General features: G+C 42.4%; 1 protein-coding gene across 3 annotated transcripts in view; it reads right to left on the bottom strand.

Moving 5' to 3' along the window:
• Positions 1-298: 298 nt before the first annotated feature.
• The window catches only part of NFX1 (nuclear transcription factor, X-box binding 1), an 81,323-nt gene continuing 55,066 nt past the window's right edge, over positions 299-26,555 (bottom strand). For 2 of the 3 annotated variants that reach the window (XM_021671544.2, XM_021671543.2), the window contains exons 15-24: positions 24,976-25,055; positions 19,720-19,950; positions 18,162-18,235; positions 16,166-16,267; positions 15,470-15,511; positions 6,998-7,096; positions 6,331-6,397; positions 4,205-4,350; positions 3,331-3,435; positions 299-1,552 (exon numbers count right to left, since the gene is read on the bottom strand). In XM_021671544.2, coding sequence (XP_021527219.2) covers positions 1,480-1,552; positions 3,331-3,435; positions 4,205-4,350; positions 6,331-6,397; positions 6,998-7,096; positions 15,470-15,511; positions 16,166-16,267; positions 18,162-18,235; positions 19,720-19,950; positions 24,976-25,055 — 1,019 coding nt within the window. In that variant the 3' untranslated portion in view covers positions 299-1,479. Of the gene's footprint in view, positions 1,553-3,330; positions 3,436-4,204; positions 4,351-6,330; positions 6,398-6,997; positions 7,097-15,469; positions 15,512-16,165; positions 16,268-18,161; positions 18,236-19,719; positions 19,951-23,354; positions 24,424-24,975; positions 25,056-26,555 lie in introns of those variants that run through there. The other variant, XM_012463197.2, reaches the window with a different exon arrangement.

Raw genomic sequence — 26,555 nt, forward strand, 5'->3', positions numbered from 1 at the left:
ATTCTGAGATACTCTCACCCATACCGTTCACCCACTCAACCACTGCTTCAGAGAGGTAACAGATGCACAAGGGCTCCCTGTTGTGTGTGGGGCCACTGACCTGCACTACATGGGCCCAGTTGGAGGTGGTTTTGTTTTCTGTCACTTCCTTCCAGTTGCCTGTTCCTGCTGCTGTACTTGATCGCTTTTGAAGCAGACTGGTGAGGACCAAAGGACAGCCCTGCTATAGGAGGAGGAGGATGGAGGAAAAAAAATGAAAAAAAAAATTAAAGAATGAAAACACCAAAAGGCAGCCCTGTGCAATTAATTTTTTTAATTTAATTAAGTGCTTGTTTCATGATTCTACTTTTCAAGTCTGTTGCTGCTCTGGGGCTTGTGGCTTGTTCTGGAGCAGAAGGAAGTTGCTGAAAGCGTGGCCTCTGGGCCGGAGGGGTGCCGATGCAAGGGTCATACTAATGTAACTATCAACGCACCTGCCTTAAAGGAGGCTGAAGAATGCCTCCAGTGGGCTGCTGGGCATAAGCCCTGGACTGTCCATATACTTCTTAGAATATTGAAAAAGAGTCCAGAACTCAGAGGGAGGGAGAGACAATATGGCTATAGAAGGCCTAGGAAAAGCAACACAGGACAGTTGTCCATTTGAGACTCTTTCTCCATCAGAGAGGAGTTAGGTATATACTGAGACCAGTAGGTATATCAGAGACCAGTGTAAACCTGGCAGAAGAACTTGCTCTATCTATCCCCTACCATCATGGGGGATGGCTAAACTGATTGTTACTGAACAGGTTCAGTGATATGGTATGAGAAGTGCCAGCGACTTAAGGAAATGGAATTCTGTAAAGCAGCCTGCTCTGCTTCTAGGTCTAGAACTGATCACGCTGGGAACTGCTAAAATAAGTTCAGCTAGATAGACCTATCAGGGGTTTTGGCAAAAGACTTAGGTAAGATGGCTGGATTTAAGACAACACGTGTGATTCCAGATATGGTATACCAACTCATTATCTGGCATTTCAGACTAGGAAATTCATTGTGCTCCTAAAGAGTTTGATCAGTTTGGGTAAAGCAAGCAAGGTCTGCCTGATATTTCAGTTATTTTCAGGAGGACAAGTAATTGGGACAACTGAGACTATGACTAAGTGGTATAAAGTTGGTTTCAGGCTAAAAGTCTGGTTTGTCCAAACAAAGCCCAATAGTCCCCCAACTCTCAGAGCAATCACAGCGATGGTGTGAAGAGCCTCTTCAAATACACAGTTGCATACCTAGTGACCATACAATCAGAGATCTGGTGATAATCAAACACTTTATAAACAAGAGTAGACACGGGATTTCTGACACACTCATGCTTTGGATGTGTCAGTACAAGACAGTATGCGAGACTGTGATTCTGCCAGGCAGAGAGGAACAGGCATGATTTATCTGCTGGCAAACGAGTCTCCACTACACCTAATCATTCTTTTATCTAAGTGCATCTTCATCTTCTTAGTCCTGGACATCAAAATAGTCAATTATTGGCTCCTTGGTTATTTTCTGTAAATTACTGCTCCCAGAATTCCTGAAAAACAAACAAAGAATGATCAGTTGGCTGGGCGCAGTGGCTCACGCCTGTAATCCCAGCACTTTGGGAGGCCGAGGTGGGCGGATCACCTGAGGTTAGGGGTTTGAGACCAGCCTGACCAATATGGTGAAACCCTGTCTCCAAAAAAAAAGAATGATCAGTCTTTTCTTTTCTTCTTTGGGGGAATCAGATACACGTCTTCAGAAAGTTAAGGATCAGCTGATTTACCATTTGTGAAGCTTAAAAATTTTGGGGTGTTTTATTCTTAATTTTTTCCTTCTGCACTTTGTGAACAGTGTTTAAAACTTTTTTTCCCCTAGATTTACATATTACATGGGGAATTTTATTCTGTGATATAACAAATTATTTACACTTAACAGTGTAGAGATAAACTTTGACCATCTATTTACAGTATTTCATACATGATGATTGTTTTTCTCTGCCTTTATAGTTCAATGAATGCTCAGTTAACAGCTTAAGCCAAGCGAGTATATGATTTGTGAAGTTTTGATAGTGGGACAAACATGAGCTGGTGATTTGGAAATCTGCTAATGGGCACATGGGCATTTATGATAGTAATAGTATTCTCTCTACTCTAAAAAGTTTTCATAATAGAGTTTTATACAAAAATAAAGCAAGCAAAAAAGGTTTCTAAAAAGTATGGCATAAACAGGCCACTAACTCCACATGGTTGTGTCTAAGCAGGACTGGACCTGGCTGTGGCAGTGTCTGAGAATACTCCTGTTTCCATATGGACTTGCAGACTGTGCTGACCAGAACCCAGGATACCTGGCTCCTGGGGTGGAGAGGGGCTGGTTGTGGGGAGCTACGTGGCCCCAGATGCTCTTGGTTGAGTCTGAGCCCAATGGGCAACATCTGGCTGTCTTCTTGTCCAGTCCCACGGGAACAGCAAGTGCTATGACCTTCATAGTGACCTTGTAAACTGCCCTAACCACCCTTCCAGAGGTTTTGTGCAGGAATCGCAGAGAAGGTACTACTAGGGCTTCTTTGTGGAAATCCAGAATAGGAGTAGGGACCCCTCTTCTTCTGGGCTTTGAAGTTCCTTTTAGCCACACTGCCTTGGTTACAGTAGGGCAGCAGAGAAGGAGCAGCACCTTGCCTTCTCTTCTTCTCCCTGACAAGCGACAAACAACTGTGACAACTGGGGCTATGACTAAGTGCCCTAAAGTTGGTTTCAGGCTACAATTCTGGTTTGTCCAAATAAAGCCCAAGAGTCTCCCAACTCTCAGAGCTCCTTCCCTGCTCCTGTCGGAGAAAATATCTGGCAGACTTGCCCCTTGCCAACTTGGTTTTCTTTTCTCTTTAAATCATGAATATGTTTGTTATAAAAATTATTCAAACCATATAGAAGTAGGCAGAGCAAAACAAGAAAGTACCATCCACCCCCGTCACTGACAATTCTCACCCCCAGAACCCACTCCATTTTCAGAGTAACTATTATTAACTATGTGGTGCTTCAGTCTTAAACCATCTGGTATGACAGACTGAATCCACTTCCCAGTGTCACCATCTACACCGCGGAAATTATGTCCAGTGACTGCTCGCTCTAGAATCAAGCACTCGAACATCAAACTTAGGACCCCACTGGTGGGAACAAATGTGTCTGAACACCCCAATCAAACATTACATATTTGAACGTGGCACCTCAAGGCCAGGCCTCAGGAGGCCACCAATGGCTGGTGCCCAGGACAATTCAGGCCCTGCTGGCTTTTCTGGACAGACAGGTCCCTTGGAAAGCAGCTGGAGAATCTTACTTGTCTGACTGATGTCTGTGATGAGGAATTGGTGGTGGAGGCCGTGCCTGCATTTCCCTTTCAAGCACACCTGTCAGCGTGGTAGGAGGACAAATGGACTTCCCCCTGACAGAAGTCAAAACACCAAGCATTGAAAAGTGAGAATCGTTTGTAGAGATAGAGAGCTAGAAACTCAGCCCATGACTTTGGCACTGACACTGCCGAGCACTGTCTGGTAGGAACTGTCTGCTCTCAGGCATGGCTACCTGCATTTAACACCCCCGTCCCTTCCATCCACCTATGCCAGGCCTGTGGCTTGCTTCCTTTCATGTCAGACTTAAGTCTTCTTTATTGGGAAGTTCTTCCTATTCCCAGGTTCTGAGAGTGATCCTAGGTCCTCCCTGTCCCCTCCTGGTCACATTATTGCTTCAGTTTCCTCTGATGGCAAAAACACCTTTCACAGGGGGTGCCTTGAACCAGAGTCCAGCATTCTTTCTGTTTTCCCCATGCCAAGAGGACAGAGCCAGGGAGAGGACTAACAGAGGAACAGGACACTGAAGGAGAAAAGGGCAGATACGATGGGCAGGGCCCCTGTTCAGGCTCACAGGGTCTGTTCTTTTTGCCTGAAGAAATGCTGCTTCCAGCATCTGCTATGACTGTAGGCAGATGTGACGCCTGTGTATTTTGAGTGCCTCTGCCCTATGGATTGAGGCATAGGTTCTGCTCTTTGGCTCAGGCCTTTAGATTATCTTGGAAGTACCTGAGAAGCAGATTTTCCTTCTATTTTTCCAAGAGGGAGAGTGGTAATAAGAAAGACAAATATTGACAGACCCTGCTTCTTGGGTCCAGTTTGCCCTGCTTAGGACTCCCTCCTGTGACAGCAGGATCGACCTACCTGACGGCAGTGACCACCACATTGCGCTTCGGTTCACTGTCATAGCTCACGCTCTCCAGGCCATAAACTTGGGCCAGGTCATGGATGATCCGGCGGTGGTCTCTGTTCATGGGAGGGAAGCTGTGGCTTTTCCTACTATTCTTTCCCTGTATTGAGGGAAAAGATGACTGATCATATCATTCTGAAAACAAAATGCTTACAACTAATCTTACCACACAAGAACAGCATGGATCAACAAGAGGTGATTATAGAGACCCACAGCATACAGCATTATACTAACTGCCCAGCAAGGCCAGAGGGGTTCGGGAAGATGTGCACTAATGCACTTCTTTCTTCTACTCTGTGAGCCACAACAGTAGCAGCTGGACAGGGTTAGGGACAAATGGTAAGTGAACTGCGACTTAGGTAGACAGCGTAATGGTTCTTTTTGATGGGTCCCATAACTGGGGAGTGAGTGATATTCCCAAGAAATGTCTAAATAAATTAAAGATTTAAAAGACAAGAAAAAATTATTTCCTATAAAAGTATGTTCTACTTTAAAAATCATGAGTATTAGGCTGGGTGTGGTGGCTCACGCCTGTAATCCCAGCACTTTGGGAGGCCAAGGTGGGTGGATCACCTGAGGTCAGGAGTTTGAGACCAGCCTGGTCAACAAGGTGAAACCCCATCTTTTAAAAAAAAAAAAAAAATCATGAGTATTCAGCTACAGACACGCAAGCAGAGAAACACATCTGTTTGGGTTTCTTAGGAGAGGGACAATGAATTCCATTTTCTTCTTCATGTTAGTATTCTGCTGGGAAGTGGTAACAGAAGGCAGGAAAGGAATGGAATGGGAAGAGGGCAAGGAGACTGGGAAGGAAAACCACCAGCATTAGATACAGGGCTAAAGCAGCCATCTCATCCTTACTCACAGTCCCCTCTGATGGAAGAGGGAGGGAGCCAGTGCAGCACTGGGGGCTTCTGACTAAACTCAAGACTTTTTCACTTAAAGCTACCTCCTTGACATCTCTGGCCACCTCCAGGACAGGGGCATCCCTCTTTTGAAGGAGTCTATCCCACTGCTCTTCAGCTGCAGTGATATAACTTTTATCTTTCCCAAAGGGGACATTCCTGCCTTTGGAATAATAAAGAATCAGTGGGCTTTCCTAGCATACAATAGCCCTTCAAAGATCTGAGGGCCTAGAGCGTCTTCCTAAGTGTCCTACACAGTCACTCAACTAGCACTATTGAGCCCCCTCACCCAGAGTTTCTTCATCCATTCTTAGGTACTTAGCCAGTATTTTTATTCACTGTTTTGTTTTTTTTTTTGAGACAGGGTCTCAAGCTGGAGTACAGTGATTCAACCTCAGCTTACTGCAGTCTCAACCTCCTGGGCTTAAGCAATCCTCCTGCCTCAGTCCCTGGAGTAGCTGGGATTACAGGTGTGCACCACCACACCGGGCTAATTTTTTATTTTTTGTAGAGACAGGGTTTTGCCATGTTGTCCAGGCTGGTCTCGAACTCCTGAACTCAAGTGATCCACCTGCCTCAGCCTCCCAAAGTGCTGGAATTACAGGTGTAAACCATAGTGCCCGGTCTTTACTTACAGTTGACTGCAGATCTTTTTTTTTTTTTTTTTTCTTGAGACAGAGTTTCACTCTTGTTGCCCAGGGTGAAGTGCAGCGGCATTATATCAGCTCATAGCAACCTCTACTTCCTGGGTTCAAGCAATTCTCCTGCCTCAGCCTCCCAAGTAGCTGGGGTAACAGGCTCCCACCACCACATCCAATTAATTTTTGTATTTTTAGTGGAGACAGGGTTTCACCATTTTGGCCAGGCTGGTCTCAAACTCCTGACCTGAGGTGTGCTGCCCAGCTTGGCCTCCCAAAGTGCTGGGATTACAGGCGTGAGGCACCGTGCCCAGCCGACTGCAGATCTTTTTTGCAGTCAACTGTTCTGAACCAGGACAGTCTTCCACAGTTGTTATAATGGCTGTGTTTTGAGAAAGATAAGGATCCTCAAGGATCCTCAATGAAGCTGTGACTTTTTCCTACAACTACTCTAGGTGGACAGTGTTTCTAGGACTTGATTTTTTTTTAATCAAGCTGGTCCTAGAGAAATGTCCAGTGGGATGTTTTGACTTCAACCTTATTCACGGCCTCCACGAGGGTTTCCATTTCCTTCTCAATGTCACTGACAAACTTTAAGTCCTTCCTGAAATGAGAAATCAGCACAGTTAATTTCATCTGTCCCTGCCCTTCTGAGAACCCCTTTCACCCATCCTCTCCCTGTAAAGTGCGAATGACAGACAATGCTGGCAAAAAAACTGCAGAGGTCAGGACCTGTCAGATTACAGAAGGATGACTATGATGGAACAAAGAACGAAAGAGACAAATATAAGAAAAGGGAAGATGAAAGGAGAAATAGCCACTGGAGGGCCAGGGGCTCCAGAAAAAAAGTAAGAGCTGTTACAGCTCCAAGTGAGAACTCATGTGAATGTGAGACTGGGGTGGATAGAGGTGGAATGAAGCCCAGAGATCCTCCAATTCAGTCTAGTCCAGCCCCTGGGAGGCCCAAACTCTTACCACCACCCCACCCAAACTCTTACTCCAACCATACCCCAAGTTCAGTTCTTTAAAGGGGGCAGTTTTGAGAAACCAAGAGAAGGATATTTATTAAACAGCACATAATCTCTTATAATAAACAAACTTGAACTAGCTTAATCACAGGAGGAGTACATATTAGTTATGACATCTCAGAAGACCAATCACTCTGACAAGCCACAATTAAGAAAGCAGGTAACAAGTTACATACCTGGCATCTTCTTTCAAACTATCACTGAATTTTGACCCTGAAGAACGTATATTGAAAGGATCAGAATCCTCACTGATATGAAATGCCTCTGCTAATCTCCTGAAAGTGAGAGAGAGGTATGCAAATAAAAGGAGCGGGAGGGAAGTTGAAACTATCTTACAGTAACGCCAAGTGCCTACTATATCTTAAACTCTTTATGCATTATTTATCTCTATTTCGGTAAACTGGATTATTAAGGAAAGAATAACAACAGCTTGGGTCATGACATGGTATTGTCTTCATAAAAGAAAATAAAACAGATCTATAAGGGTCTGAACAAGTCATAGCTGAGTACTGGGGACTTAGATCATTTGGGGAAGAGAAGGTTGGGGGAGTGGGATCACTGAGAATGGTAAATGGGAGATAACTTTCTCTAAGGCTTAGCTTAAAGATAAGGTATATAAAATAGACATACAAATGTTAAAATATATCATAGAAATCTAAAAAGTAAAGAATTCCATTAACATATACACTTCACTTTTATACATTTCTTGGCTGGGTGTGGTGGCTCACAAATCCCAGCACTTTCGGAGGCCAAGGTGGGTGGATCACTTGAGGCCAGGAGTTCAAGACCAGCCTGGCCAACATGGTGAAACCCCGTCTCTACTAAAAATACAAACATTAGCTGGGTGTGGTGGCGCATGCCTGTAATCCTAGCTGCAAGGGCGACTGAGGCATGAGAATCACTTGAACCCGGGAGGCAGAGGTTGCAGTGAGCTGAGATCATGCCACTGCACTCCAGCCTGGGTGACACAGCGAGACTCTAAAAAAACAAAAAAACAAAAAAAATTTATTATTTTATTTTTATTGACCTATTGTCATAGTATACAAATTTATGAAACACAGTTTGATGTTTCGGTACATATATACTATGTTGTAAAATGACCAAATCAGTGTATTAGGCATATTCATTACCTCATGCCCTTATCATTTTTTTTGTGGTAAGAATATACAGAAGCCTCTTTTCTAGCTATTTTGTAATATACTACACCTTACTGTTAACCATCATCACCCTAGTGTGCAACAGAACACCAGAACTTATTCGTACCATCTAAGTGTAACTTTGTATCCATTGACCAACCTCTCTCCATCCTTCCCTTTCCATTCCATCCCCTTTTAGTCAGATAACCACTGTTCTATTCTCTGCTTCTATATTAATTTTTTTTTTAAGATTCTACATATGAGTGAGATCATGTGGTATTTGTCTTTCTGTGCCTGGCTTATTTCACTTAACATGTCCTCCAGGTCCATCCATGTTGTTGCAAATGACAGGGTTTCATTGTTTTTATGGCTGAATAGTATTCCATTCTGTATATATACCCCATTTTCTTTATCCATTCATCCATGTTGGCCACTTGAGTTGATTCCATATCCTGGCTACTGTAAATAGTGCTGCAACAAATGTGAGAGCACAGATATCTCTACTGATTTTATTTTCTTTGTATAGATACTCAGTAACAGGATTGCTGGACTCTATGGTAGTTCTATTTTTAATGTGAGGAAATACCATGCTGTTTTCCATAGTGGCTGTACTAAGTTACAGTCTCGTGAGGAGTGTGTTAGTGTTTCCTTTTTTCTAATTGCTTTTTTTGAGGCTAGGTCTGGCTCTTGTTGTCCAGGCTGAAGTGCAGTGGCATGATCTTGGCTCACAGTAACTTCCACCTCCTGGGCTCAAGCCATCTTCCCACCTCAACCTCTCAAGTAGCTGGCACTACAGGCATGCCACCATGCCCAGCTAATTTTTGTATTTTTTGTAGAGACAGGGTTTTGCCATGTTGCCAAGGCTGGTCTTGAACTCCTGAGCTCAAGTGATCCGCTGGCCTCAACCTCCCCAATGCTAGGATTATGGGCATGAGCCACTGTGCCTGGCCCTTTTCCCTATAATTTTTTTTTTTTTTTTTGAGATGGAGTCTTGCTCTGTCATTCAGGCTGGAGTACAATGGCATGATCTCGGCTCACTGTAACTTCTGCCTCCTGGGTTCAAGTGATTCTCCTGCCTCAGCCTCCCGAGTAGCTGGGATTATAGGCATCTACCACCATACTCAGCTAATTTTTATATTTCCAGAAGAGATGGGGTTTCACCATGTTGGCCAGGCTGATCTTAAACTCTTGACCTCAGGTGATCCACCCACCTTAGCCTCCAAAGTGCTGGGATTATGGGTGTCAACCACCGTGCCTGGCCTTTCTCTATAATTTGAAGTAGCTGCCATTAGAATATACAAAACTGTCTCACCCCCCCAAAAATAAGAATGTGAGGTAATGCATAGGCTAATTAGCTTGATTTAGCCATTCCACAATATATATATACACATCATGCTGTATTACCATAAATATATACAATTTTTACTTAATAAAAAAATTTTAAAAATTAAAAAAACTTTCTTTGCCTCTCGCCAGCATTATCTGGTTAGCATTTTTCATATTATTATTTTGTTTTCACACTTACTGTTTTAATAGCTCATAATCTTCTAATTATATATATCTCATAATTTAATCATTTCCCATTTAGGTTTAACAGTTCCCCATTTTTTCAATATTATACATGATATAATTAATATCTCTGTGCAAAAAGTTTTGAAAATGCTTCCAGTTGTGGGGCACATGGCAGGGACATAAGACTTTTGATCAAGGCTGGGCGCGGCGGCTCGCGCCTGTAATCCCAGCACTTTGGGAGGCTGAGGCAGGCGGATCACCTGAGGTTGGGAGTTCAAGACCAGCCTAACCAACATGGTGAAACCCTGTCTCTTACAAAAAAAAAGACTCTCAATCAACGTGGAGTGAGTGGTCTTCAGAAATGCCACTTTGTGCCCTAGCCACCAGTGTCTGAATCTCATGGCATCTCACCAACGCCCAGTTTTTTTTTTTTTTTTAAAGATAGATTTTAGCTTAGCACTTAGTACAATTTTCCTTTACATTGCACCAGGAGTCACTTAATGCCCATAAGAATCTGGTTCACATTGCCAGATTTCCAATTTTTCAAAAGAGGTTTACTTTTCAAATTTTCAAGAGAATTTTTAGGGGAAGATCTTTTGATGTTTTGTTTGGCCACTAATTCAAATTTAAACACCAATAAAACCTGCCTGTGGGCTGAATTTGGCCTGCTACTTTTTGATTTCTGCAATAGAGATACACACACATGCACACACATACACACACACACATATACGCACAGGTGTATGTGTATATGTATGTGTGTGTATATATAGATATAACTTTAGATGGAATTTTCTTTAAATTTGCCTTTTTTTCTCTTAGGTTTGTGTGTTTTTATGAAATAATCTATATAGTAAGGGTCATTATGTTATCACCAAGATTGAGGGGAAATTCAAAAGGCTTTCAAAAATAGCTAGTTTTAATCAATAACATTTACTGAGTACCTACTATGCGCTGAGCTCTTGTGCCAAGAGTTTTATGAGTATCATTTTTAATGTATTAATCCTCCTAACAACTCTGGAAGGTAGATACTGTTGTTGTCATCAGTTTTAGGTTTTTAAGAAACGTAAGGTTTACAGAGAATACATGTGACTTGCCTAAGGTCTCACAGCTAAGTGATTTGTGAAACTAGGATTCCAATACAGGCAATTTGACTCTAGAGCTCCAGCTCTAAATAGTACATAACATTTCTTTCGACCACAAAAAGTGAATTTCCATGTTTGGAGGCCTTCTGTGTTTTCAATATAGCAATTCTGAATACTTACGACTCCTAATTTACATTCTGCAGCTGAAAACACTAACTGATGGTTCCTAAAGGACGAGGGTTTTGAACAGCACTTGCTAGAAAGTTATCATAAGGGTCAAACCAAGGAAAATTTGAACAGCACTACTGGTCATCATATTACCTTCTACACATTTAATACTTAAAGAGGTACTATTAAAATTGTTGAAAGTCAAACTTCAAGGGGCCGGGTGCGGTGGCTCAAGCCTGTAATCCCAGCACTTTGGGAGGCCGAGGCGGGTGGATCACGAGGTCAAGAGATCGAGACCATCCTGGTCAACATAGTGAAACCCCGTCTCTACTAATACAAAAAATTAGCTGGGCATGGTGGCGTGTGCCTGTAATCCCAGTTACTCAGGAGGCTGAGGCAGGAGAATTGCCTGAACCCAGGAGGCGGAGGTTGCGGTGAGCCGAGATCGCGCCATTGCACTCCAGCCTGGGTATCAAGAGCGAAACTCCGTCTCAAAAAAAGAAAGTCAAACTTCAAGGTAAAGCAGGGCTATAGTCTGTCTGATTTGTCTTTTTATCTTAAAAAAATTTCAAAGACAAGTGATGAAAATATTACAATAAACTTCTATATACCCTTCACCTAAATTCTCCAATTATTCTTTTTTTTTTTTAATTTTTTTTTTCAGAGACAGGGTCTCACTATGTTGCCCAGGCTGGAGTGCAGTGGCTATTCACAGGCACGATCCCACTACTGATCAGCACGGGAGTTTTGACCTGCTCCATTTCCAACCTGGGCCGGTTCACCCCTCCCTTAGGCAACCTGGTGGTCCCCCACTCCCGGGAGGTCACCATATTGATGTTGAACTTAGTGTGGACACCCGATTGGCATAGTGCACTACAGCCCAGAACTCCTGGGCTCAAGTGATCCTCCCACCTCAGCCTCCTGAGTAGCTGGAACTACAGGCACGCGCCACCGTGCCTGGTAAATTCTCCAATTGTTAACATTTTGCAGGGCTATTCAGTTTAATCAATCTTTGCTAGAATCAGAAAGTTTGCCAGTCGTTGAATAAATGCCTCTTGATATGATAAAGAGTATCCTCAAATAACTTACTGCAGACATCATATTTAATGGTGAAATACTAAGTTTTTCCCATGAGATGGAGGATTAGTCAGAAATATCTATTATTGGCACCTTCCATTAAACGATGTACTGAAGGCTCAAGCCAGTGCAATGAGGTAAGAAGAAGAAGAAATAAAAGAATAGGAGAGAAAGAAAAAAGATGAAAGAAAAAAAAAGTAACAGGAATTAGAAATAAATAAAATTACTATTATTAGAAGACATAATGGTATATATGCAAAATCCAAAAGAATCTATAATAAACTAACAAATAGGTGAATTTAGCAAGGTTGCTAAATAAGTCAATAAATATCAATTGTCTTTCTAAATACCAGCAACAAGCAGTTAGAAAATACCAATTTAGGCTGGGTTTGGTACAAAAAATTTAAAAATTAGCTGGGTGTGGAGGCTGAGGTAAGAGGATCTTGAGCCCAGATGATAGAGGCTGCAGTAGCTGTAATTGTGCCACTGCACCCCAGCCTGGGAGACAGAGTGAGACTCTGTTGCAAAAAAACCCAAAAACCAAAAACAACAACAACAACAAAAAAAAAAGCCATTTTTTTCTGTCTTATCTGTGATATATTTTTATGCATATAAATATCTTCTATGACACATTCCTAAAATGAGCATTTGCTTTAAAATGAAGGCCCTGTAATTTGCATTTTTTCTTGAGGATGTCAACCTGGTCAAAAACAAAATAAACAAAAACATTTGTCACATTAAATAATAAATCTAAAAAATTAAAAGTAATACAAGAAAAAAAACCCATGTATAGCAGCATCAAAAAGCAAGAAACAAATCTATTGAAAACAAATATATTGAAAATCTATATATAGAAAACCACAAAGTATCATTGAGAGAAATCAAAGAAGGCATGAAAAGGAAGAATATACCTTCCTCATGGATTAGAAAATTCAACATTATAAAGATTCCAAATTGATCTACAAGTACCAACTCAATCAAAATTTCAGCAGGTTTCTTGGGTATATATTATAATAACAAGCCAATTATAAAATGTAAGTGGAAATAGGCTGGGTGCAGTAGCTCATGCCTGTAATCCCAGCACTTTGGGAGGCCAAGGCAGGAGGATCACTTGAGCCAGAAGTTTGAGACCATCCTGATCAACATAGTAAAACCCCAACTCTACAAAAAAAAAAAGAAAAAGAAAAACTTGGACAGAAGTAGTGGTGTGTTCCTGTGTTCCTACCTATTTTGGAAGCTGAGGCATGAGGATCCCTTGAGCCCAGGAGTTCAAGGGTGCAGTGAACTATGATTGTGCCACTACATTCCAGCATGGGTGACAGAGCAAGACCCTATCTCAAAAAAATAAATAAATAAAAGAAAAAGTAAAATATTAAGTGGAAACGTAAAGGGCTAAGAATAAAAAACAGTCAAGACAATATTGAAGAAGAGTCATAGTTAAGGGTATACACTACCAGATACTAAGACTTGTTATGAAGGCACAATAATTAAGACAGTATGATACTAGTGCAATCGAACAGGATGAGCTCAGAAATAGACTTACATATATACTTGATATACTTTTATTTATTTTTGCTTTTTTTGAGACAGGGTCTCACTCTGCCACCCAGAGTATATAGTCCAGGCTGGTGCTCACGGCTCACCATAGCCTCAACCTCGCAGGCTCAAGCAATCCTCCCACCTCAGCCTCCCAAGTAGCTGGGATTACAGGTATGTACCACCACACCTGGCTAGTTTTATTTTTTGTAGAGATGAGGTTTTGCCAAGTTGCCCAGGTTTATACATGATTTATGGCAGAAGTGGCACTGCAGAGTGCTGGGAAAAGGACAATCTTGGTACTGGTCAAATGGATATTCACATGGAAAAAAGCTGAATTGTAAAATCTCCTTATCCATACTCAAAAAAAAAAAAATCAGTATGTCCATACTAAAAAAAAAAAAAATTAGTACAGATCAACTGTAGATTTAAAATGTGAAAGGTAAAATAATACACTTTCTAGATAGTAACAGAATATCATCATGGCCTCAGGATAGACAAATTTTTCTAAACAGGACATGAAAAGTGCTTATTAAGAAACTCAGATAAACTGGACAATATTAAAATTTCTGTTTATCAAGAAGACATCAAGAGTTCTATTTTAGCTTCTAGAATAAAAAAGACATCGAGTAAAAAATGAAGATACAGAGGGTGACAAAATACAACATATACATAAAGGCAACAAAGGACTCATATTCAGAATATATAAAGAATTCCTACTAATCAATACAAAAGAGCTAACATGAAAAAATAAGCAAAGGACTTGAACAGGCACTTCAAAAATGAGGATAGCCAAATGGCCAATAAATATAAGAAAGGTGCTCAATCTCTTAAGTCATCAGGAAAATAGAAATTAAAAGCTCAATGACATCTTGCTATGTACATCTACAAAAATGGCTAAAATTAAAAAGACTGACAATTCCAAGTGCTACAAAAATGTACAGCAATGGGAATCGTCACTCTGCTGTTGGGAGTGTAATTTGGTACAACCACTTTGGACACGCAGAATCTACTAAAGCTGAACATATGCAAACCTAATTAATCAGCAATTCTACTCCTGGTTTATATTCAACAGAAACTTACAGAAATACAGAGCAAAGCAAGTTTAAGAATGTTCTGGGCTGGGCGTGGTGGCTCACGCCTGTAATCCCAGCACTTTGGAAGGTCGAGGCAAATGTATCACCTGAGGTCAGGAGTTTGAGACCAGCCTGGCCAATATGGTGAAACTACATTTCTACTGAAAATACAAATATTAGCCAGGTGTGGTGGTGTGCGCCTGTAATCCCAGCTACCTGGGAGGCTGAGGAAGGAGAATCACTTGAACCTGGGAGGCGGAGTTTGCAGTAAACGGAGATTGTGCCATTGCACTCCAGCCTGGGTGACAAGAGCAAAACTCCAACTCAAAAAAAAAAAAAATTCTTAACAGCTTTATTTATAATAGTCTAACACTTATAACAACACAAAGATATCCATTAACAGTCGGAGGGGTAAATGAATGGGTAATACAATAAAATATCATGCAGGAATAAAAATGAATAAAGCATTGCTACATGCAACAGGAATGAATGTCATAAAAATGTAATGAAAGAAGTCAGATAAAAATAATACAAACTACATGATTTCATCACTTACATAAAGTTCAAAAACAAACTAAAGAGTTAGGAGAGAGGTTTTACCTTTATGCAGAGTACAAGACCAGTTCTGGTAATTATCTTTTCACCTGAGTGCTGATTACAAAACTGTATTCACTTAGTGATGATTCACTGATCTGTACACTTTTGATCTTCAATACGTATGCTAAACTTCAAACGAAAGTTCACTAAACATTATTTTAAACTTCTTATCTCTGAGTCAGGAAGCTGGCCAGTCCCTGAATAAGTATGCTGTGGCATGTGACATTTACATCATGCCCAAAACCACACAGCTCATGTTTCTCAATATGCTGAAATCACCTGAGTGGTTTATTCTTAAGACAATTCAACTCTTGGTAACTGCATTTCTCTTGCTCTTTGATAACAGTAAAATATGCAGCACAGTGCTGATTGAATGTCTGATGTGTGAAAGGTTGCTCCCTCCCATTAATTTCACAGAGCTCAAGGGCAGGGAGATTAAAAAAGCAGCTGCAACTACTTACTTTTTCCTTTCCAAGGCTGAACACTCTTCATCACACTCCAGCCTTGATAAGCAAAGGAAAAAAAATATAGTCAGAGTACAGGCTGTACAGCTCCTATCCAGCAAGAAAACAAAGTCTCAGTCAACCTGGAAGCACAGCTGACTCCTGCCAAAGGACGTTCCCTCAAGCCAGGAAGCAGCCTGTGAGGCCACCTACTCTTCAGTTTCCATTAGTACCCTTACCCCGGAAATACCATCTTCCCAGGGACCCCAATCCAGGAATGGCTGGATGAGGTCCCTCTCAAGGACAGGTGGGACGGCCTCTCTGTTAAGGGGTCTAGGAGTCCTATAGTGGCCTCAGTATTTCCTGGCTTCTCAGCCCCAAATGCTCCACAGGAGCCCCTTTAACAGCCCAATCTCCTTCTCCAGAGACAGCCACCACTCTGGGCTCTCTATTCTCATATGGGTTAAGTTAAACACACAGAGGTCTCTGTTTCCTTTGGCTACTGTGAGGCCTGGAAAAGTCTCCTTTAGTCTTAGTTATCTCCTGAGTAGGATTCATTAGGGTTGGAGCGGATGTCTCAACATCAAATGTCTGTAGAATATCTATTATGTATGCAAGGCTCTATTATGAAGGATTGAGATAAATGAATGATCCCTGGCCTCTAATTAAGTCTAATTGAAGAAAGAAGGCACATATATGCATTTTAAAAATTACCTGGCTTGATGAACTTCCTTTTTGGTAATTAACTTGCTGATCTCCACTGAATCTCCAAGCTGCATGTCTGTTATCTTAGAGGCCATGGAAATTGCAGCTATTCTGAAATACAAAAAAGAAAGGGAAAAAGAGGCATTGCAGTTTCAAAAGAACCTCCTTATACTTGGGATACAGAAGACCTCTTTAAAAGCAAATCTAGGCCGGGCACTGTGGCTCACACCTGTAATCCCAGCACTTTGGGAAACCAAGGCAGGTGGATCACCTGAGGTCAGGAGTTCAAGACCAGCCTGAACAACATGGTGAAACCCCATTTCTACTAAAAATTCAAAAAATTAGCCAGGCATGGTGCTGGGCGCCTGTAATCCCAGCTACTTGGGAAGCTGTGGCAGGAGAATCACTTGAACCTAGGAGGCAGTGGTTGCAGTGAGCCAGATAACGCTATTGTACTCTAGCCTGAGCAACAAGAGTGAAACTCCATCTCAAAAAAAAAAAAAAAAAAAGCAAATCTATCACATGAAAACTGGTGTGGCCTTGGAAGCCTGGCTATTATAAACTACATATATATTTATGTTGTATCTCTTCAATTATAGTCTAAGCAGCTAAATGGGAAGCGATGAGGTGACTCAGTTCCTCAGTATCCCCTAGAGCAACACTTGGCACTTAGTAGGTATTCAAACATAGCCAATCTAATGTGTGCAATCTCTTAAAGTCCTTTACCCATGGCACATCTCCCCATCTAACCAGAGATATATATAAAACCATTCATTCTCTAACACCTCCACCTCTGCACTCAGATCCCTATATGACTACACAGGTTCCAAGACTTCAGGAAGCTGCAAAGATACCTCACAGAACAATTAGAAACCTTCACATCAGAGAAGCACAGGGTTTAGCCCTGGCTGTGCCAATGACAAATGGTAGGATGCGAAAGCAATTTACACGTTTCCTTTTCTTTTTTTTTCGGAGTCAGAGTCTTACTCTGTTGCCCAGGCTGGATGGAGTGCAGTAACCTGCAACCTCTGCCTCCTGGGTTCAAGCGATTCTCCTACCTCAGACTCCCGAATAGCTGGGATTATAGGTGCATGCCACCATGCCTGGCTAATTTTTTGTATTTTTAGTAGAGATGGGGTTTCATTGTGTTAGCCAGGATAGTCTTGATCTCCTGACCTTGTGATTGGCCTGCCTCAGCCTCCCAAAGTGCTGGGATTACAGGCGTGAGCCACCATGCCTGGCCCATCTTCCCTTCTTATCTCATAATGTAGTAAGACCAAAAGATGTGAGAATAAACTAATACAGAAAATTTGTAAAAAGAGAAAAAAAGAAGAAGAAGATAAAGACCAAAAGAGAGAAAAAGAGAAAGAGGAAGGAGGAAGTGGAGAAATTTAAAAGTTATTTAAACACTAAACTTAGGGAAGAAAAGGTACATAAAACAGCACTTTTTCTTTGAACTAGAGAAATTAAATTTTAAAAAATGTAAGAAACTTTCCAGCCAGGTGTGGTGGCTCACACCTGTGATCCCAGCACTTTGGGAGGCTGAGGTGGGTGGATCACACGGTTAGGAGATGGAGACCATCCTGGCTAACACGGTGAAACCCTGTCTCTACTAAAAATACAAAAACTTAGCTGGGCGTGGTGGCACCCGCCTGTAATCCCAGCTACTCCAGAGGCTGAGGCAGGAAAATCGCTTGAACCCAGGAAGTGGAGGCTGCAGTGAGCCGAGATTGCGCCACTGCACTCCAGACTGGGCAACAAGAGCAAGACTCTGTCTCAAACAAACAAACAAACACCTTTCCAGCTTTTAAAAAAGTTGCAAGGATACTACAAAAGACATGTATCTGTGCAGTGCTGTTTACAACTAACTGATCACAACCAGTTACAGATTTCTTTGTTCCTTCTCTACTCCCACTAAATCACTTCACTAGCTTTAAGAAAAAAACAAAACACATGTATCTGTTTCACCTCGGTCACCAGTTGTTAACATTTAAGTAATACTAACCTTTGATAAGTACTAGAGGCTTCAGAGCAAATCACCATCTCTTTTCTTCGTCCACATTCACACTGTAGCTCTACCTGAAGTCAGATGAACATGGATCAGCTTTTTGCACACTGGAACCATATGAATAAAGCAGTTTTCACTTTTCTTTTTTTTGGAGACGGAGTTTCGATCTCGGCTTACCGCAACCTCCGCCTCCTGGGTTCAGGCAATTCTCCTGCCTCAGCCTCCTGAGTAGCTGGGATTACAGGCACGCGCCACCGTGCCCAGCTAATTTTTTGTATTTTTAGTAGAGACGGGGTTTCACCGTGTTGACCAGGATGGTCTCGATCTCTTGACCTCATGATCCACCCGCCTCGGCCTCCCAAAGTGCTGGGATTACAGGCGTGAGCCACCGCGCCCGGCAGTTTTCACTTTTCAATCCTCTCTTAAACTACGGCAGAGACTAGTGAGTCAGTGGGTGGCCACTCTCCAAGATGGAAGAAGCTAACCAACATGCAAATCGATACAGTTGTTGACATGCTAGGAAAGAAGTGCCCCATCCACAATGCCCCCTTTTGGAAACCACTTCTGTTCTTAATCCTGGCTGAAAGGAAATACCGAGAACCACCTTGGCTGGGAGACTCTCACCCAGGATGGGCTGAAGGTATTATATGGCAGTGAGAGGCACTGACCCAGATAGCCAACAGAGCGGATCTACTCTGGGGACCAAATAGCCCGCGAGCCTGCGGGGCTTGCAGCTCTCCAGGACTGAATGCCCTGTGCAGAGATTCATCCACGCATTTATTTCCTCTTTGACAGGTGATTCTTATTCATACACAGATGTTCTACATCTACTCTTATTAATACACAGATGTTTTACATATACATAGCTCAGCAATCTACCAAGTAGGCAGCTGTAACCCGCCTATCACTAATTAAAAACTACAGGGTATCCTCCACAAAGGAGCCATGAGGGCAGGGTAAACTTAGTGTTTCTCAACAAGGGAAGACCTAGGATGAAGTTTTTACCATCAGAGACAAGACACTTGACCTAGGCCCAGCTGTGGCCTAGCCAATTCCACCTCCTTATGGTGGCCGCATATGATCCTTTAGACCGGGCTAAACCTCCCATTCACCTGCTCTCATGGCACCCTCCACAAGGCTTTAACTGCTCCCTCCTGACACCACAGCCATAATTACTTATCTAAGTAATAATTGAGTATCTGTCCCATCAGACTGTGAGGAATCATGTCTCTTGTTCACTAATTTATCCCCAGCACCTCACACTGTCTTGCACAAAAGACATTTATACATTTGTTAAATAAATGGAGTAAACAATCAGTGTCTACTGAGAATCTGATCCAAGGGAGATACAGACTGTGGTCCTGTGGCAGTGGGTACTAACTTCGGCAGGCAGAAACCTGTATGACTTACTCGACTTTTCTCTTACTAACTTTTGATTCTTTGCAATCAATGACCTCTGATTAAGATGCATGACCAGGGGCCACCGTAGACAGTTCTGGACTCACTAGTAACTTCCGAACCAGTCAGTGCCCCATTTGGGGCCAGAAATACCCACCTTGGCTTTACAAGCAGTCACAGGGCAGGGTGAGCTGGTGTGGCAGGGTGCCATACATGGGTGACCACAGTCAGCTCTGGGGGTGGTGCAAGGCTGCTTGCAGGTCTCATCCATAAGACACTCTCCTTTGTGACAGAGTCTCTGACATTGGTGCATCACACATGGTAGCATGGCACTGCAGGGTAATCCGCAAGAGATATCAACCAGGTGACAGGGGATGTTGCTTCGTAACTAGGAGAGACAGAAGTAGCCAGATTCTCATCTCCATGTGAAATTTGGGGTGAGTTTTAATTTTAATTTTCTCTTAAAACATTTCTGAGCTTGTAACAGTTTTTTTTTTTTTTTTTTTTTTTTTGGATACAGGGTTTCACTCTGTCACCCAGGCTGGAGTGCAGTGGTGTGATTATGACCTCCCTGGAACTCAGGTGATCCACCCACTTCAGCCTCCCGAGTAGCTGGGATTACAGGTGCATGCCACCATGCCTGGTAACTTGTGTATTGCTTTTTTTTTTTTTTTAGAGATGGGGTTTTACCATGTTGCCTGGGCTGGTGTCGAACTTCTGAGTGCAAGTAATCCACCCACCTAGGCCTCTCAAAGTGCTGAGATTACTGGTGTGAGCTACTGAATCTGGCTTTAACAGTTTGTATTTATTTGAGACGAAATCTCACTCTGTTGTCCAGGCTGGAGTGCAGCGGCGCCGATCTCGGGGCTCACCGCACCCTCTGTCTCCTAGGTTCAAGTGATTCTCCTGCCTCAGCTTCCTGAATAGCTGGGATTACAGGTACGCACCACCATGACCAGCTAATTTTTGTATTTTTAGTAGAGACGGGGTTTTGCCATGTTGGCCAGGCTGGTCTTAAACTCCTGACCTCAAGCATTCCATTTGCCTCAGCCTCCCAAAGTCCTGGGATTACAGTTGTGAACCACCACATTCAGCCCAGTTTTTAAAATAAGGATTATTACTATTATTTTAATTTTTAGAGAGAGGGTCTCACTATGTTGCCTAAGCTGGACTTGAGCTTCTGGGCTCAAGTGATACTCCTACCTGAGTCTTCTGATTAGCTGGGACTATAGGTACATGCCACTGCATCCAGCTTAAAAGCTGTATTTTTAAAGCTCTATTTGTTTAAAGATAATCAGTTTGATTTTCAAAGCCTGACAGGTTAGCTTGAGATGAAGAAAACAAACTCTAATTTTAAATAATGCCTGTTATGGCCCGGGCAGTGGCTCACGCCTGTAATCCCAGCACTTTGGGAGGCCAAGGTGGGTGGATCATGAGGTCAGGAGATCAATACCATACTGGCTAACACGGTGAAACCCCGTCTCTACTAAAAATACAAAAAATTAGCTGGGTGTGGTGGCATGTGCCTGTAGTCCCAGCTACTCAGGAGGTTGCAGTGAGCTGAGATCGCCCCACTGCACTCCAGCTTGGATGACAGAGACTCCGTCTCAAAAAAAAAAAAAAAAAGCCTGTTATGACTACTTTTAAAAGGATTTGTAGCAGAAGCCAAACATGTGATCTGGGACATAAACTTTCCAAGGTGACAATAAGCAAATGTAACTAGATAACTAGGAAATGTTTGAAAAAAGCTATGACTAACTGGGAGGACCAGATGATCTTTTCCCTCCTCTCCAAACTGCTAAAGCAGTCAATAGACTAATCCTTATAGATGCTGGGGAACCTTGGCCCAGTGTTCTGAGACTGATGGCAGGGGCATTTTTTTGTTTTCTTTTGCTTTTTTTTTTGAGATGGAGTCTCGCTCTGTCACCCGGGCTGAAGAGCAGTGGCATGATCTTGGGTCACTACAACCTCCCCTTCTGGGGTTCAAGCCATTCTCCTGCCTCAGTCTCCCACGTAGCTGGGACTACAGGCATATGCCACCATGCCCAGCTAATTTTTGTATTTTTAGTAAAGACAGAGTTTCACTATGTTGGCCAGGCTGGTCTCGAACTCCTGACCTCAGGTGAGCTGCTTGGCTCGGCCTCTCAAAGTATTGGGATTACAGGCATGAGCCACCATGCCTGGCCTGTTTTGCCTTTTTTTTTCTTTTGAGATGGAGTTGCGCTCTGTCACCCAGGCTGGAGTGTAGCAGTGCGATCTTGACTCACTGCAATCTCCGCCTCCGGGATTCAAGCAATTTTCCTGCCTCAGCCTCTGGAGTAGCTGGGACTACAGGCGCCTGCCACCACGCCTAGCTAATTTTTGTATTTTTAGTTGAGACAGGGTTTTACCATATTGGACAGGCTGGTCTTGAACTCCTGACCTTGTGATCCACCTGCCTCAGCCTCCCAAAGTCTGGGATTACAGGCGTGAGCTACCGCATCTGGCCGTTTTGCTTTTTTTTGAGTCAGAATCTTGCTGTTGTCTAGGCTGCAGGGCAGTGGCACGATTATGGCTCACTGCAGCCTTTAACTCCTGGGTTCAAGGAGTTAAACCCAGGATCAAGGAGTGATCCTTCTGCCTTAGCCTTCCAAGTAGCTGGGACTACAGGCATGCCACTACACCCCGCTAATTTTTGTATTATTTGTAGAGTCAGAACCCGCTAGCTTGCCAAGGCTAGAAGGCTATTTTCTGTAATTACTTAATTCTCCTCACGCCTCCCAAGTCAAGGTCTCCACAGCTTCAGGCAGTCCTGTCCTTTAAAAAATTAAGAGGCAACAGGCCATGGAACCCCCAACTCATTTTTTTTTCTTGAAAAATGGTCTGTTTCCAGGCTTCCTCACTATAGAAAAAAGTTGCTGAAATTGTACCCTCGTAGGACCAAAGGCTAGTCTTACATATTCACTCAAAATCTTTCATGAACCCTCAAAATGAGGGATGTACTTCTACTGCAGTGACATGACTTCTCCACTCGAACAGACCTCCAACATCTAGGAAATTCATGTTTTCCATCATGCTGGAATTCGTATTTTGGTAGAACGTAGTTCTCAATCATTAAACACTTACCTATGGGCAATGGGGATCATTTTTGCACATGCTCTGCCCTGTATCATCCTCTCCACATTACTTTCTTCCCACTATCCTTTAGGACATTAATTCTTCCAGAACACCTGGAGAGCCCTTCCAACCTCCTTAGCCCTCTGTATTTCCTACATTACTGCTATTGTCTATTTTCATGCCTGCCTCCCAACCCAAAGTCAAGGCTCCACAAGGGAAGGGGTTAGTCTCGTTCACTTCCAAATCACCCAAATCTAGCCCGTTACCTAGCACACAGTAGGTACTCATACTCGGTATCTGTTGAATGAAGTCTGAATAAGCCATTAATACAAAGATAACACATTGTTTTAGAATGGATAAAATGGAAGAGGTGAAATTTATAGAAAAGAATAAATACCGAGGACATGAGAACCACCCAGAGGAAATCAGTGTAGGAATATATGTCCATGAAGATAAAAGAATAGATGTCAAGAGTTTCACGAAATGTTGGCCAATACGTCATGAAGCAAAAAGAGCAGGTTACAAAACAGTATCTTTTTTTTTTTTTTTTTTGGTATAGGACAGTTGGAATGTACAAAACAGTATCATCTTAACCAGACGAGGGAAAAATGTGTATCACATGTCTGGTGGTTTATACACCAGAATGTTAAAAGAGTATTTCCTTCTCAGTAGCAGAATTAAATCTTATCAACCGTCTACAACAAATATGCATTTTTAATTGGACTTCACTTTATTGCATTTCATAGATACCACGTTTTTTACAAATTGAAAGTTTGTGGCAACCCTGTGTCCAGCAAGTCAATCTGTTCCACTTTTCCAACAGCACATGCTCATTTCGTGTCTGCGTCACATTTTGGCAATTCTCACAACATCTCAGACTTTTTCATTATTGTATCTGTTATGGTGACCTGTGATCAGTGATTTTGTTTTCCTTTTTTCTTATTTCAATAGTTCTTGGGGAACAGGTGGCGTTTGATTACATGGATAAGTTCCTTAGTAGTGATTTCTGAGATTTTGGTGCACCCATCACCCGATCAGTGTACACTGTACCCAATGTGTAGTTGTTTTTTTATTTTTATTTTTTTTCTGAGATGGAGTCTCGCTCTGTCACCTAGGCTGGAGTGCAGTGGCATGATCTTGGCTCACTGCAACATCCACCTCCTGAGTTCAAGCAATTCTTATGCCTCAGCCTTCCGAGTAGCTGGGATTACAGGCATACGCCACCATGCCCAGCTAATGTTTTTTAGTAGAGATGGAGTTTCACCATGTTGGCCAGGTTGGTCTCGAACTCCTGACCTTGTGATCTGCCTGCCTTGGCCTCCCAAAGTGCTGGGATTACAGGCATGAGCCACTGTGCTCGGCCCCAATGTGTAGTTTTTTATCCCTCACCCGCCTCCCATCCTTTCCCCAGAGTCCCCAAAGTCCACCGTATAATTCTTATGCCTTTGAGTCCTCATAGCTTAGCTCCCACTTATGAGTGAGAACATACAATGTTTGGTTTTCCATTCCTGAGTTCACTTAGAATAGTGGTCTCCAATTCCATCCAGGTTGCTGTGATTGCCATTACTTTCTTCCTGGCTGAGTAGTATTCCATGGTATGTATATATACACCACAATTTCTTTATCCACTCGTTGACTGATGGGCAGTCGGGCTGGTTCCATGTTTTTGCAATTGTGAATTGTGCTGCTATAAACATGCGTGTGCAGGTATCTTTTTCGTATAATGACTTCTTTTCTTCTGGGTAGACGCCCAGTAGTGGGACTGCTGGATCAAACGGTAAATCTACTTTTAGTTCTTTAAGGAATCTCCACACTGTTTTCCACAGTGGTTGTACTAGTTTACATTCCCACCAGCAGTGTAAAAGTGTTCCCTTTTCACCACATCCATGCCAACATCTATTATTTTTTGATTATTGCCATTCTTGCAGTAGTAAGGTGGTTACAAAAAAATTTAACTGTTTTAAAGTAAAATAATTGGAACAGACAACAGATCATTGGTTTTCAGTGGTTGAAAGTTGGGGACAGTGAGTATACAGGGGCATGAAAGATGTTTGGGGGTGACTGAACTGTTCTACATCTTGACTGTGGTAGTGGTTACATGATGGTATGTATGCTTTTGTTAAAACTCATGGATCTGTACAATAAAAAGGGTAAATCCTGTTGTGTGCAAATTGTATCTTAAGAAAAAAATTTTAAGCAATAGAAAGCTTCTACTTCTGAGTGTATTTACTTTGAGAAACGATGAGACTAACAATTCTTAAGTAATAAAATCATGAACCTCTGCCTGGAACAATGAGCACTTAGAGGGAAAACTTACCTCATGCTTGCCCATGCACCACTTCTGAGTTAGGAAAGTGCAAGGGGGACACTTCTCCTCACTATGACAAGAATGATACACTGCAGAAAGAGAAAGGTAACTTTAGGAATACTTTCTGAATAAAGCCACATAAACCATTATACATGATATAAACAGCATACGGCATGAAACTTTTAAATTCAGGAACTGGGAGTACTTTTAAAAAATGGTCACAGGGGCCGAGCACGGTGGCTCACACCTGTAATCCCAGCACTTTGGAAGGCTGAGGCAGGTGGATCACCTGAGGTCAGGAGTTTGAGACCAGCCTGGCCAACATGGTGAAACCCTGGCTCTACTAATATTACAAAAATTAGCTGGGTGTGGTGGTGTGCACCTGTATTCCCAGCTACTCTGGAGGCTAAGGCAGAATTGCTTGAACCTGGGAGATGAAGGTTGCAGTGAGCCGAGATTGCACCAGCCTGGGTGACAAGAGTGAAACTACGTCTCCAAAAAAAAAAAAGTGGTCACAGCAAAGTAAAAAGTAAGTACCTAGCTTTATGCCAAAACAGAAGCAGAGGAGGCAGCTTTCCCATTTCATCTCTTGCAGCACAGCCAAATGGTCCATCCAATTCTACTACATCATTCTTTTGGCCCTACCTTACACAGCAACTGCTCACTTCTGCTCAGATATCTTTGCTATTAATTCCATCTAAAATGCTTCTGCTGACTCCTTCCAATTTCATTACTGCCTATAAAGGGAGCTTCATCAAAACTCACCTCCTACAACAAAGCTTTCCTTGGCTGACCACACTCTAGCCTGAGCTCCCTCACACTTCCAGGTGTCTCAGTTCTTATGCAGATGGGTTGCTGCCACGTTATTTAGCCCATCTTCATGTGACGGGTGGTTGTATCATGTGTATTGAACTACCATCCTCCTCCTCTAGGGAGATCATAAGAACCTCAAGGTCACGGGCTATTTTCCTCTTCCTCTGTGTCTGATACCATGCTAGATATAAAATAAACACTTAAGAAAGTGGAAATGAATGCAGAACAAAATAGGCTAAAACAACACAATTCACCTTGCCCGGGAGGATTTGGACTTCATCTGTAACACCTGAAAATAAGTGTAAAGAAAGGAATGGGTGGATACTGGCCTGGGCATGTACTTCATGCTGGTGTGAATCCTTGCATTCACAGAAGGGGCTTGCAAACTATGCTGGGAGGGCTATTTTAAGATCCCCAAGGAAGGAGGGAACATTCCACTTCATAAAGAATTTGTTTAGTTCTGTTTTACTCTATTATAAACTTAACAAATCAAGAGCTGATTTTCTAGCTCTAAGACTGAATCATATTGCTAGACTAACTGTGGGTATCCAATCTGGTCCCTTGAATTATTTCAGGTTTGCCTCTGGTATTTGGTAAAATGAAATGATGGGCCCAGTATGATGCCAGAGGAAAGCCAGCAGCTAGACCTGACAGATAAGAAAACTGAGTGATGTCAAGTGGTTGTTGGCCTGGTAGCTGAGCAGTTTATCAGAGAAAAGCTGGAAACACTTAAGTGTCCAGCAACACAAGACTGACTGAATAAGTTATGGCCCATC

The sequence above is a fragment of the Aotus nancymaae genome, unplaced genomic scaffold, assembly GCF_030222135.1.
Source record: "Aotus nancymaae isolate 86718 unplaced genomic scaffold, 86718_ANA_hifiasm-v0.15.2.pri h1tg000003l, whole genome shotgun sequence".
Classification (NCBI taxonomy): Eukaryota; Metazoa; Chordata; class Mammalia; order Primates; family Aotidae; genus Aotus; species Aotus nancymaae.